Source organism: Lacerta agilis, chromosome 7 (assembly GCF_009819535.1).
Source record: "Lacerta agilis isolate rLacAgi1 chromosome 7, rLacAgi1.pri, whole genome shotgun sequence".
NCBI classification, from domain to species: domain Eukaryota; kingdom Metazoa; phylum Chordata; class Lepidosauria; order Squamata; family Lacertidae; genus Lacerta; species Lacerta agilis.
This window is the reverse complement of record NC_046318.1, coordinates 46,926,537-46,940,042: the sequence shown is the minus strand read 5'-3', so window position 1 is coordinate 46,940,042 and position 13,506 is coordinate 46,926,537. Positions and strand designations below refer to the sequence as shown.

Below are 13,506 nucleotides of genomic sequence, written 5' to 3'. Positions count from 1 at the left end.
AAGGGACATACTGTAGTATTTTTAAAACTATGATCAAAGTGTAACAGTACTGGGCTCTAGCAGACTACCTCAAGGAGAGTTCTACACCCATAATGTTACAAGCAACTTGTTCCACATTTTAGCAGATCTTATTTCCTGCATGGATAGCTCCCAAACCAGGGCTTCCCTCACAGGTGGCTTCATTACTGCAACATGACCAGAAATACCAACTTGTGCAAAAAGGCTGCCATCAGATTGCCAACTGTTACTGTATAATCGATTACAACATTAATCACTCTGCATTGCATATCTTTGTTTCTTCAACTGTTTCAGATTCAAAGTTCTTACATATAAATTAAGTGGTGCTGCAGACTCTGTGGAATGCCTCCTTAAAGGAAGTCGACCTACCCCTGATACTCTATCTATACCTTCAGGCAACAAGTTAAAACCCGGCTTTTTCACAGGCTTATCTGGCTAGTTGATGCAGTCTGCAGTGAGCAAATGAAAGCATCTGTATTGTTTTTTGGGGGGATTTCAAAGGCTTTATTCATGCAGGAATTATTTACAGGATAGATAGAGATGAGAGAGAAACAACAACAACAACAACAACAACAACAACAGACATATTGTCTCAACAAGTTGGGAGAGAACAATAAGCAAAATGGCTCAGCTTTTAAGGGTGGAGTTAACTTACGAGAGCCACAAACAAATGCTGGATAGATTGCTGGACACACAGTACTCACTGCATTGTTAACTAGATTTTTGTTCACTGCTGCCACATAATTTTTACTATTTGCTTTTTGTGAAAGATATGTTTGTGCCATAGTTGTCAACTTGCTGTTTTTTTGCGGGAAATTCCCTTATTCCAGCGCCGTTTCCCACTGCAAAAAAGGGAAGGTTGAGAGCTATGGCCGTTTCCCAATGCAAGAAAAAGGAAGGTTGACAGGTATGGTTTGTGCATCTCTCTCTCTCTCTCTCTCTCTGTGTGTGTGTGTGTGTGCCTCACCTATGAAAATATTTTGAAAATGTGATCTGAAAGCCACTTGGTATTTTATGAAGAAAAGGGGGGCATAAAAATTCAAAATAAAAAGGTGTATCCCAAAGGAGGGTGGATGATACAGGAGAAGTTACTCTCAAAACACAAATGATTGTTTGAAGAAGCTTGATGGAAATGCCACTGCTTTTAGTAAGTGACTTCAATTTTTTCTTTTTCAAGAAAAGGAAGCTGCAAAATAGGAAGACAGGTCAGGATGCTGTCTGGTAAGAAAGACTGGAATTCTCAGACAACCAGGATGAAGGATGAAGCATGACTGTAGATAACATGGCCAAGAGGGAGAAAGTCCCTGAACCTTTACTCAATGTTTTTCCAGTGGTTTCCTCACTTCCTAATAAAATGGCCTGTTTAGAGGCCACCAGCTCTAGCTAGGGACTTCAAGCATGAAAATAAAAACCACTTGGCCTTATTTAAGGAAACTCTTGGTTCAACAAACTGGTGAACTGAAGCTTTGCTCCTTCTACTGCCTTTGCAAGCTGAAGATTTCAACATCTATGGACTGTAATTTCAGAGGAAGAAGTCACCTAAAAGGAGAATACTCACCTGAAATATGATTATAAATTTTCCAGGCTGTTTAACCTGCATGCTACCAATCTGCTATCAAGTCAAGTTCCAGGTGCTGATACAAATATTTATGACCCCATACATTTCAGGGCCAGGTTATTTGAATGATCATCTTGTTCCTTATATACACAGTTGATGGGTGCAGTCTGTGAGAGCTTCTCCTGAATGTTCCCAAGATCTCAGAAGCAACTAGGAGCAGGGCTTTTAGTGTGGCTGGAATGACATTCCTGTAGAGATATGACAGGTGTCCACAATCTGTACTTTCCGGAAACAACTGAATACATTTTTGTTTCAAAAGACTTTCCTAGCTGGAAAAATGGGTCTTTGCCATGAGTACCTATTTTGTATGGTGCCGGTTTAGCTTTAAATGAACTTACTGTTGTATTGTATTTTAAACTGTTTTTTTATTGATTGTGTATTGAACACTGCCTTAAGATGGTTGTATAGACGGTGGTTAATAAATTAACAATAACAGATAATAAAATAAAGTTCTACAGAGTCAGAGGAGCTAGTATTCATACAGTTTCAATAAAGGAAAGTTAGAACTGGCAGTATTTTATTTTTTGCTGCTTGTTCACTTTGACAGGTGTCACACAGTATAAAGAAAGGGAGAGCTGGATTAGCAGATCAAAGCTGTTGCTCAGCAAGGGGAAATGAGAGAGGATAGTCTTAGATATCAGTGCTAATGAACAGGTACCCCTTCCTTTTAAGGTTCTCTGGCTTAGAATATTTGCTTACACTCTGAACAACTCTACTCAGGATGCATTCCCAAAGCTAATAGTTCTTAACTTTAGACAGACTACTAATACATCCAAGGGAATACTTGCAGACAGAAGGAAGAAGCATAGATAGAAGCAGAGAAAGGAAGACATTTCCTGGAAGTGCAAAAGAAAATCAATAAACCTAAGCATTTTGAACTTTACGTTAGTCTATCCATCCTTGGTTCCAGCTTTGAACAACGTAGGGACTGCGGGTGCATTTTTAGAACAGAAACCTCAACACCATGCTGTATTCTCATGTTGGTTCCAAAAGTTTATTAGCAACTTTAACAAGTTCAGAGGGACCCAATCATCTTTTCCAAGGCTGCATATTAATGACCACATAATGCAGATTAGTTAACCCTTAACTTGAGCACTTTAACAGTACCCACATGAGGACAGTAGACAGACTTCCTCCACCCTTTCAGTCTAGTGCAGGAGTGGGGAGCAGGGGGGGGGGGTGACAGAATCCATCTGCTAATACACAGGATGAACAGCATTTATCAGTTTCTTCTCAAATATTGCTCTCTGTATATCAGAGTTTGCTATCAAATCAGTTAACTAATTAATACAACTTGCTATGCAATACAGTTTGTTGCCTGTCACTCAGTCCATTACTGAGACAAAACAATGGTTCAGCACAACCACTGAACACCTGCAGATGTTAAGGAGTGCAACCCTCAGCATATTTACATGAGTAAGTTTGCATTTAAAGCACCCACAAACCGTATGACACTTTATAGACTATTCAACAGTGATGTGGGGCTTAGTTCTAAGTAACACGCTTAGGATTGGGGCATTAGCCATGTTTAAAAGTTGGAATTGAAAATGATAAAAGCTGAAGTGCTTTTATTGCTTCAAACACCATCAACACAGTAAAGTCTTCTTCTATGCTAATTTTATTTTTGTAGGTTTCATTTGCCATAATATGCAATTATGAATATTTTGACAAAAGCAAGCTTAGAATTGGGCCTTGCAACCTAAATAAGACATTCTTCTAAGCAGCCTGCCACTACTGAAGGATTTCCAATAAATGCTACCTCCTTAATCCTCCTCTTACTGATTAACGTATTTTTCGCTCCATAAGGCGCACCTGACCATAAGGCGCACCTAGTTTTTAGAGGAGGAAAACAAACAAACAAAAAAATTCTGAATCAAATGTTGTACCAAACTATTTCAACCATGTAAAGTGAAGAGCAGTGGCATCACTGTCATTAACAAATGAAGAGAGATACTTTAAGGTTCAAGTACTCTTCTAGTCTTCTGTGAACCCTAAGCTAGGGGTGGTGGGAGTTGTAGTTCAACAACAGGTTGAGAAAGGCTGATATGGTATGTGAGGTGGGTCTTACCTGCCCCCCCATATTTTATTCAAGTTGGAAGAGGACAGCTGCATCGCAGGGGGTTGGGCTAGATGACCCTCAACGTCCCGTCCAACTTGACAATTCTGATTCTATAGCTTCCATTTGTGGGGGGGGGGGCATGCACACATCTGGTTTGCCACTGTGAGGACAGGCTGCTGCAATAGACCTCCCCTCCCCGAGTTTGACTTTATTCTGCTGCAGGGCTGCGCTCAATTTTAAGCAAAACACCCGGAAAACGCTCCCAATGTTTTTGCCTTTCTTGAATGGGCAAAAGGAGGGAGGAGTACTGGGGCCAGACAGGCTTCCACGCCTGTCTCTGCTGTCTTGTGCCCATCTCACAGGTGGGATAGCAGAGTCGGTTGGGGGGCTCACGTCAAAGACTGTGGTATGTTTCCACTCAGGACAGTATCCAAACACTGCACTGGCATTTAACCATCTATCCGAATTATAAACTTACCAGCCAGGCCAGGAAGACTGGCATTCTTGTGACACAGTCTGCGTTGCCATAATAAGTGAATATGCCACCTCTTCTAGGAAATGTCTGGTCCAATTTGGAAAATTTATGGCTCAGGAGATCATCGAGGAATGGAGTCTGGGAGCATTCCTTCCTCTCTGATCTGAGATAGGAGCTGTTTGGATCTCAGAATACTAGGTTTATACCTGTAGGGTGTCCTCCTCCTTTTAAAAAAAAATGCAGCGGCTGCAGAGGAGGAACGTGCAGCCCCAAAGCAGCTTTTGGGATGCTCGTGTGTCCCTCCCCTGCCCCTTTGCCGCTGGCAGCTGCGGAGGAGGAACATGCAGCCCCAAAGCAGCTTTTGGGCTGCTTGTTCTCCCCCCGCCCCTTTGCTGCTGGCGGCGGCTGCAGAGGAAGAACATGCAGCCCAAAAGCTGATGGGAGCCATGGCTCCAGCAGCAGAGGCATCCATCCCTCCGCTTGCGACTGCAGCAGCAGCCAAGGGATCCCACTGCCGTCCAGCGCCTTCACTCCATAAGACGTGCAGACATTTCCCCTTCCTTTTTAGGAGGGAAAAAGTGCGTCTTATGGAGCGAAAAATACGGTAATGTTTACATTTCCTTGTGATGAAGAGAAGTATTTTCTAAAGTGCAGTAGGAAAAAGAAATCCTACTACATCCCGTTCCCACTAAGAATGCTAGACATTACATGTGAGAACATTAAATGGGTCAAGGGCAATCACTTGAAAGCCAAATTTTATTTAGGATTCCACATGCTGTATGCTCTGATGAATATATTAAACACTGCCCAAAAGTACTCTTATAGAACAACAGACCCATATGTGTCTACTCAGATCCAAGTCCCAATGAGTTCAATAGTGTTTTCTCCCAGGTAAGTGCACACAGAACTGCAAACTTCAGCAAACAAACTGAACTGAAACAATTGCAGTTACTGGAGTATACGGACGTAGCATTCAAAGGTGCAGTGAAAATAGTTTAGAAACCAGCCACTGAGCGGACAGAATGCAACCATGGGTCATCACATGTGACAGCAGAGCACACAAAAGCCCATTCCACCCCCTTTTCCAGGCGCTTCTGGGTTGCCGCAATGCACATGTGTGCAGTTGGCTGCCAATTGGACGTATGTAAATCGGTCATTGCCTGTAGTTTGCTTCTGTCATACTAAAAAGCTGTTCTCATAAATTTAGAAGTTCTTAATTTTGAGGTCAGTTTTGCATGCCCCTCTTTGATGTATGTATATTCTTATTACTATGAATGGGTGACAGATCTCCTTCCTAATTATTCATATGATGTCATCAGTTCCATATTCTCTAGAAGAGAATGAGAAAGCTGAAATGGATTGGAAAACCCGACTCTTTAAGAAGAAGAAATAGCAAGGTACATTACTCTGTTCTGGATAGTGGTCACACTCAGCCAGAAGAAGCATATTTGCAGCCTGGAGGTCTAGCAATGATTCTGGCTAGGAAAACCTTTAATCAGCGAAAGCCAATGAGCTGACCGAAACCCTTTCTTTGATGAAAGGGACCTTGGCCATATATATCTACAACCCCCATCACTCCTGACTACTGGCTATGCTGGCTGGGGCTGATGGGATCTGAAGTCCAACAACATCTGGAGGATCACAGGTTCTCCATTCCTGGTCTAGAAACTTCCATTTACGAAACATCCCACTTTCCCATCTCATAATAGAAATGGGCTGTGGAGAAAATATGAGACTACCGGTAAGCATTTCACAAAAGCCACAGTTAAATATGTCTTATTTCTATTGACACAATTAAAAATAATTGTGTGAAAGTCTCATCTCAGTTGAATAACCAAATGAAATCACTAGTACATCTGGCATTGCTAGAACCAGATATACAGAAATCCTCATTAATACACTTGAAATAACAATATTAGATAGGAAGGTAGATATGGAGTTCCTGTTTGTATTCTGACTACAGCAATTTAAAAAGTACACTGCTCTTGTGTATCCCAAAATAGTTGCAATCATGAGGGCTGGTCATTTTTCAGTATTTTTAAATAAAAGCTGGATTTGGCCCCACAAGCCTATATTGTAAACTGCAATACAAAGGAAACACAAAGCATTGGAACTGCCTTGGGACTGAACCAAATGTTCCTCTGTCCAGGGTTTCCACCATCCTCATCTGCAAATCCCCCTTTCAAAATCCAACCAAATGTAACAGTGCAGCAGACTCTTTGACCTCCATATATTCTTATTTTAAAAGATTTTCTTATTAAATCGCCAGTGAATTAAACTTATTCAAATATATGTCAACCAAAGCAGCAGATTAGCTGTGATAGTGTAATCAAAATAAGACCTAATATGTAGCCTTCTGGTGCAGCAAAGACCTTTCTTTTATATGCAGGAATCTAGGTGATCCAGATTGCTAACACACACTCTGTCTCAGCCTAAAAACAACTGTAGAATCACAGCTGGGATTTAACCCCGGCTGCACAGAAGGTTTGGTATCCATAACAGCTATGCAGACAGGCTGAAAACCAATGCCAAATTGTTACATTTGTATCCTGTTCTTCTCTCCAAGGAACTAGCAGAAGAATTTATTTTCACAACAATACAGTTAGGTATGGATAAACCAAGAGAATGTACTTGCTCAAAAAGCAACAGAGCAATCTTCATAAATGAATGGAAACATGTATCCGAGTTGCCTTAATCTGACTGTGCCAAATTTACTTGTTAAATAGCATTTCTCACCTACCTCATAGGATTGAGAACCAGGGTAAACACAGGATGATGCAGGCAGACCAGTGCTTGGCTGTACTACATTTTAATGCATATTAAAAAGCAGAGGCATGACCTGACCCTGATTCTGCAACAGCAGCAGTAATATGTGCTCTTGTGGAGAAATGTGTGCCTGTAATTATGCTATATTTCCCATAATAGTAGGCATTATATGGTGTGGGCTTGCTATTCTCAGCTGCGGCCTGTCCTAAGCTGGAACGCAATGTAAAGCTAACTCCCAAGTCCCACAGCAGACTGTGAGTGTGGTGATTGTACGGCACAGCAGCACCCAGGCTGTATCACATTGTACGATAGATTATGTTCCAAGTAGCCACATCTAAGTTTCCATTCAATTTACATGAGTCCCAAATCCTCAAGGAAAACTGCCATGCATCTAATGAAGTATTCAAATCTTAACACTTCAAAACATCCATCAAACTGGGGACTTGAAAACAGTGGTCCCAGAACTGGCCTCAAAGAGAGGTGCTGTCTCGTCTCATTTGGGCAGGGTTCTTCACATTGCTCCCTGCAACTGCAACAGGACTAGGAAGAGTGGGCTTGTGCCAAGAACAAATAATGGCTTGGTTTACTGGCCAGTCAAATTTATGGGCTCATGAAGACATCCTTTGTCCACCATCTCTGGTCAAGGTGGAGACTAAGTTGAAGAGTAGTTGCCTCATTAAACGCAATCCATTTTTCAGTTAGCACTTCTATTTTGCAGGGCCCACAGGAAGCAGGCAGTTGACTATTAGGAAGGAGTTGTTTCTGAATGCAGGATTAACACACAAGAAATGTGTTGATGAAAATGTATCGTTCAGTTATTGGCAAATATAAATAGCACTCACAAACCCATTTTGTTAGTACACAGCTTTAGAAAATGCATTAACTGGGTGATTGCTATGAAGAATAAGACTGAAATACTTTGTCTTTGCAGACCATTTGTCTATTTCTGCACTTCCTGATGCGTTTTCACCTCATTTTACACCAGTGTTATTTGCTACAATGCCAGTAACAAAGAATGGCAACCAGTTCTGGAAAGTTCTGGGCACTTACCTCTATAAGTAAGAGCTCTTAGGCTAAATTCAGACAACCCTCAAGCCATGAGTACATTTGGAACTGTCAAAGTGCCATGGGTACTATCCTCTCTGGTTGCTTCTGTCCTCAATTCCCCAGCTCAACCCTGTTCCCCAATAGACAGAATGAGAGAAAGCATGCACTCATGCACATATTTGCTTTTCCAAGGGGTTTGGGTCAAAGTTAGGCTCTGTAGAATAAAAACAGATCGTCTTGAATTTGCTTGACACAGGGTCTACCAATAGCAGCATCAAATAAAAGCTTATTTTGGTAGAGTGCACATTAAAAATCACAGATCGGGTGCTTGCTAGATCCAAGGCATGGATCCTCATGAGTTTTACACACGATGGCAATACCACCAGGAAATCATGGAACAAATCTGTGTACACAGAGGTGATCTATGATTTGATGGCTGTTCTAGAAGGGATTCCTTCTAGAACAGGAATATATAAAATATAGAAGAATCCATGCCTTGGATTCTCAACCAAAACAGCACCAGGTTTTGGATTTCCCCCTTTCAGTCAATGGAGACAGGGGTGTGGGTGTGCAAATTCACACTCACATACATCTTTTCCCTCTCTCTGGCTCTCCATTTTCTCTTTCACCCCTCAACTCCTGTGCCAATCAGATTTCTTCTTGCTGCCTCCCTACATTGCTACCCCCCCAACACACAATTGACCAGATATCTCCCTGTCGCCTCAGTCACTTCACTGCCTGTTCAGCAGCTGATATGAGTTTTGAGAAACACATAGAGCTGAAAAAAAGATATGGAAAAGAGAGTTGTTCTCTCCCATTTCCTCCTTCAGCTTTCTGTACTTTCCAAAAAGGGGAGGGGCAGACAGCATCCTTGACACCACATGACAGTGAACAGGGGATTGAGGGCTCAGAAGACTCATGGCCACCTGAGGAAGTCTGCAAGGGTGCAACAGTACCCATGGATATATAACCTTTGAGGCCGCAGGTCACCTGGATTGAGCCTTACTAATGTCCTTGCAAGCATACTTTGAAAGGAAAACCACTTCAAAATTACACTTCTTATGTTATATTCTTACTATAACATACTATATATGTCTACTAGCCGCAATGGCTACGCTCTATGTCTACTGTTGGACATATGTATCTGAATACCAGTTTTGGGGAATCTGCAGAATGGGAAAATGTTGCTGCACTCAGGTTCTGCTTGAGGGCTTCCCATGGGCATCTGCTTGGTCACTGTGAGGACAGAATGCTGGTCTAGATGGGCTTTTTAGGCCTGTCCTAACAAGTTTCTGTTTGGCTATCCAAATAACCAAATTCTGTAATTCAAAAAGCATGTGAGCTGCATGACTTCTTCTTATTATTATTTTTATGCTCCTAGGTACAATGATGTATCTATTTAGTTGCAAATAGATATACTTTGGTAATGCAGCCGGTTAGTGTGCACATTTTTTCAGGAATTATGTGAATTAAACAACTGGATATTAATTAGACAATTGGAAACATTATCTAAATTGATTTAAATAACTGGCCTTTGGCTACATAATAAAGATTTATATTTAAATAACTGGCTTTTTTCAGGAGGATGCCTTGCTTGAGCCATCTTTAGGTGTGACTATTAGAGTGTCTTGTTTTCACCAGCTTAATCTGATGTATCTGAGAGCCTTCATCACTGAACACAGTGGAATTCATTTCTATGTAGACATGCACAGGATCGCAATGAAAATAAAAGCAAGACTTGCATCATAGTTGTATAAACAGATTTCCTTCTGGAAGTCAGTACAGAAGGAATAATACAGTATAATGCTAGTTGGCATCCTGCTGCATCACAAATTGCTGCTATATTTGTTCACTTTCATATAAAGGCTTCCATCTCAAGTTGATCTTGGCATACTTCAGAGAACCAGACCAACTGAGGTAATGACAATTTCATGGTGGCTGCTAAGAATGCACCCTGCTGAAATTTGAACTGCCTGATCTACCACTTTCAGAACCCAGTTTTCAGATTATTCATGGATTTGGGTTTTGAAAGTTTTTATTTTGTTCAGTTTTTGTCTTAAATATATATAGAGAGAAATACAAGCGCTATGAGTCATACAGTTAGTAGGTGTCAGAGTCAAGAACACAGAGTCCATCGTCCAGTTCCAATTAGTGTACTGGAGGCAATGCTCAGCATTAAATTAGCTCCAAAACCCCTTACACAAGTGTATCCGGGAGAGAAGAGGGAAAGAACAAGCCACAAGCTTTATAAACTGAGTAATGCTGTGATAAAGTAATCCCACACTAGCAAATGATAGAAGGTCAGGGCATGTATTATCAGACTCCTAAAAAGACTCTCTGCAGCTATCCCCAAAGTCATATGCTCCATTCCATCCCACATCGATCATCAAGCCAATTCCACAGAATGTAGTTTTCGGAACATCTTGGATTAGGCTTTTATGAAAGAAACCCCTATTTTTATACTGATGAAAAATTCCCATTGTAACTGGCTGAAGCATTCTTTTTTAAAAGAATCTGCGGGTATGATTAAGCAATAATTTAAGCAGTCCTATGGGACATGGTATTCTTTTCGCTTAGCAGTTTATAAACATACACAAAGCGCTCTTTTCGTTCAAGACATACTGATGTAATTAAAATGAAGCAGTTACCAGTTTTCACATTTTCGTGGGGTGGGGGGGGGAAATAGGCCAAATTATGACCCTTTCTCTTAACAGGAAGCTGTTCAGAAGAATTAAGAAATGTGAACAGAGGAAATGAAGGTTTCAGTTTATTATCAGTTAAGGCTTTTTAAAAACTAAAATTTTAAAAGTTGACAGAACAGTAGGCACCAAATACCCATTCTATATTTCAATTGGCCCAGCACCTTAAAGATGCTATTTTTATTCTCTTACTGAATATACTTTAAAGTATCTGCACAGGCTTAAGAAGCCACTGTGTTTGGCTGAATGTATGTGTTAAAAGGGGGCAGGGGGTGGAGAAGCACTTGGATTGCACAAATAATTCAGCACCTTAAGTCTTAAAAACATCGTTGTGACCTTACCTACTCAAGTAGGAAAGGAAGGGTCTTTAGTTTTTACTGAGCTGGTGGCAAACAGAGCAGAGCCATTTCTACACAATATTCACAGGCTATCCAATACTCAGCAGAGCAAACACACACACTTTTTGTTCCAGTTCTACATTTCACTACTCACTGTAGCTTAGCCAAATATTTTTATAACGGTTTCAGGGACAGTTTCATTTCCTGTAGCTTGCTCAATGGCATGAACTTTTTATTTTAAGCAAGCAAGCAAACAACAACAACATATCACAACACAACACAACCCCAAGCATGATTCTGGGGTGGGGGGGGGGGAGGGGAAAGGACAGGAAGGAAATTCACTTAGATATGCCTGGCTGTATCTCTTCTACTATTCTAACCTTTCAGAGTGCACACGCTGATAAAAGCTCCTCAAAACTAGTTGCATTATTTGCTATAGTGCTATACTTGCTGAAGCAATCTTAATGAGCTTATCTGGAGGAACATATTGTCAGATATGTTAATGCAAAAAAAAAAACCCACCCTGCTGCCAAAAGGTGCAACATGCCAAGCCATTAATCAAAAATGCTGAAGACTGTGACAAAGAAAATAGGCACCATCCTCCTTTTCAAGCAAGGAACACAATGAAAATGTATCACTCACACTCACAAAAATAACACTAAGCAGGAAGGTCAGTGTCCCCCTATAAGAAAGCATGATGATACGGCACATAGGCAAGGTGCCACTTGCTTTTAGAAGCCTCTGCATAACCCACCTCATTTCAAAACCCCAACATTTGCAGGAGGAATATTTTTTAGTGTATTCCTGACACCCTGACCTCTGCTGTCAAGCTTTCCACCAATCAGGGTGTGCAATTCTTACAAAGCTCCATCAATCTGGTGGTTTAACATCACAGACTGCAGTTTAATCTAGAGGATTCCATTTTCCCTTCCATACAACCAAGGCAGTGCACCACCACCATCACAAGACCCTGTGTTCTTTCTTCTCTCCCCCCCCCAGCCTTCCCTTTCCCTGTCCCCGAAATGTCTCCTCTGACAGACACACAGACCAAGAGGACACTGGTATTACAGCTATTATTTATTTATTTGCGCGCACCTCCCTCCCACGCCAGAAGGCTTGTAAACGTTATCAATACGCACAGCAGAGACCAAAAAAGCGCGGGGGGGAGGGGAGGGGAGGGGATCAAGACAGGCGGAGTATTCGCAAGATGTTTTCCATTTGGACAATGCAAAGCGCCCGTTCAAACAGCTAGACCACGCTGCACGCTTAGGAGAGAGAGGAGACACGCCAGATTAGGTTTAAAGCGCCGCTGTTTTTGTTATGCAATACGCTGCAACCCCCGCTCCTCCTCCCCTCCACCCGGCTCTGCTGCAGCAGTTCCCTCTGTGTGTGTGTGTGTGTGTGTGTCCGTCCGTCCGTCCACGCACACGTACGCGCACGCCCAACACACACAGAGAGAAAGAGAGCGGCTTACCTGTAGGAACGCTCCCCTCGCACTGTGTGCTTCCTGAAAGGGATGATGGTGGTGCCGTTATCTTGGATGATGTCGTTGTTGTTCTCTCCATTTGGGGACAGCGCTTGGGTAGGTCCAGGCATTGGAGCGCTCCCAAAGGCAAGCAGCCCTCACCCGGGTGCCTGTGTGCGGAGAAGCTGGGGCGGGCGGGCTCGCCGTGCGCGCGTCGACTCCTTCGCTACTGACTCGCTCCGTCTCTCTGCGCCGCCGGCCCCCTCCCCTTTCCTCCCAGGCCGGTGACGTCAAACCGCCGGGAGCAGCGCCCGGGCCACGTGACACGGCTCCTCGCCATAGCAACCAGCTAACTCATCAGATCTCCCCAATTCACACAGGGCTCGAGCATGACCACAGCGAGGCAGCCAAACAGGCGCACGGGGCAGGCCTAACATCTGGCACGTAAAAACACCAAGCCAGGCGCCCTCCCTCTCTTCCTCCTCGGCTTCCCTTCAGTCTCACCCTCGGTAAATGCAGCTGTATATACAAAGAGCCAGCCTTTCTTTTCTTTTCTTTTTAAAGAAGGGATCGGGGGCTTAAAAAGACCAACACTACCCACCCACCCTTAAAAAAAAGCCATGCAACAATGCAATACGGAAACCTCCCTGAACGCATCAGAAAATAAGGTTCAGTTGCAACCACACTAGTCCAAATGTAAGCGGGGGCTGATGGGCGTAGGCAAAACATGCGACAAAACGCGTGGAAAGCCTGAGGTTTAAAATTATGGGGGTCTCTCAAAATGAGCATTTTGTAATCATCACCCTCGGAAGCCTGGATGAAGCACAACACGAGTTCTCAATGGCTAAAGCAAGGGGGCGGGATGGCAGCTTTCCACGAGTATATTTACAAGGCTATTAACCTCTTCTTATTTTAAGGAGCATTTAAAGAGAATTTCAGGGGAAGGGCTGCATAGCAAAATGCACGTTCTTCCGCCAAGATAAGCACAGAGACAGAAAAGACACAGCATCCCTCCTCCCCC

The 13,506-nt window shown here is 42.6% G+C and overlaps 1 protein-coding gene across 3 annotated transcripts in view; it reads right to left on the bottom strand.

Annotated features, from left to right (window-relative positions):
- Positions 1-13,506, bottom strand: part of MAPRE2 (microtubule associated protein RP/EB family member 2) — a 97,719-nt gene that overhangs the window by 34,834 nt on the left and 49,379 nt on the right. Inside the window, exon 1 of one of the 3 annotated variants that reach the window (XM_033155165.1) lies at positions 12,495-12,743. The exons of 1 other annotated variant lie outside the window; for it this stretch is intronic. In XM_033155165.1, the coding sequence (XP_033011056.1) occupies positions 12,495-12,616 (122 nt within the window). In that variant the 5' untranslated portion in view covers positions 12,617-12,743. Of the gene's footprint in view, positions 1-12,494; positions 12,744-13,506 lie in introns of those variants that run through there. One more of the 3 variants, XM_033155168.1, reaches the window with a different exon arrangement.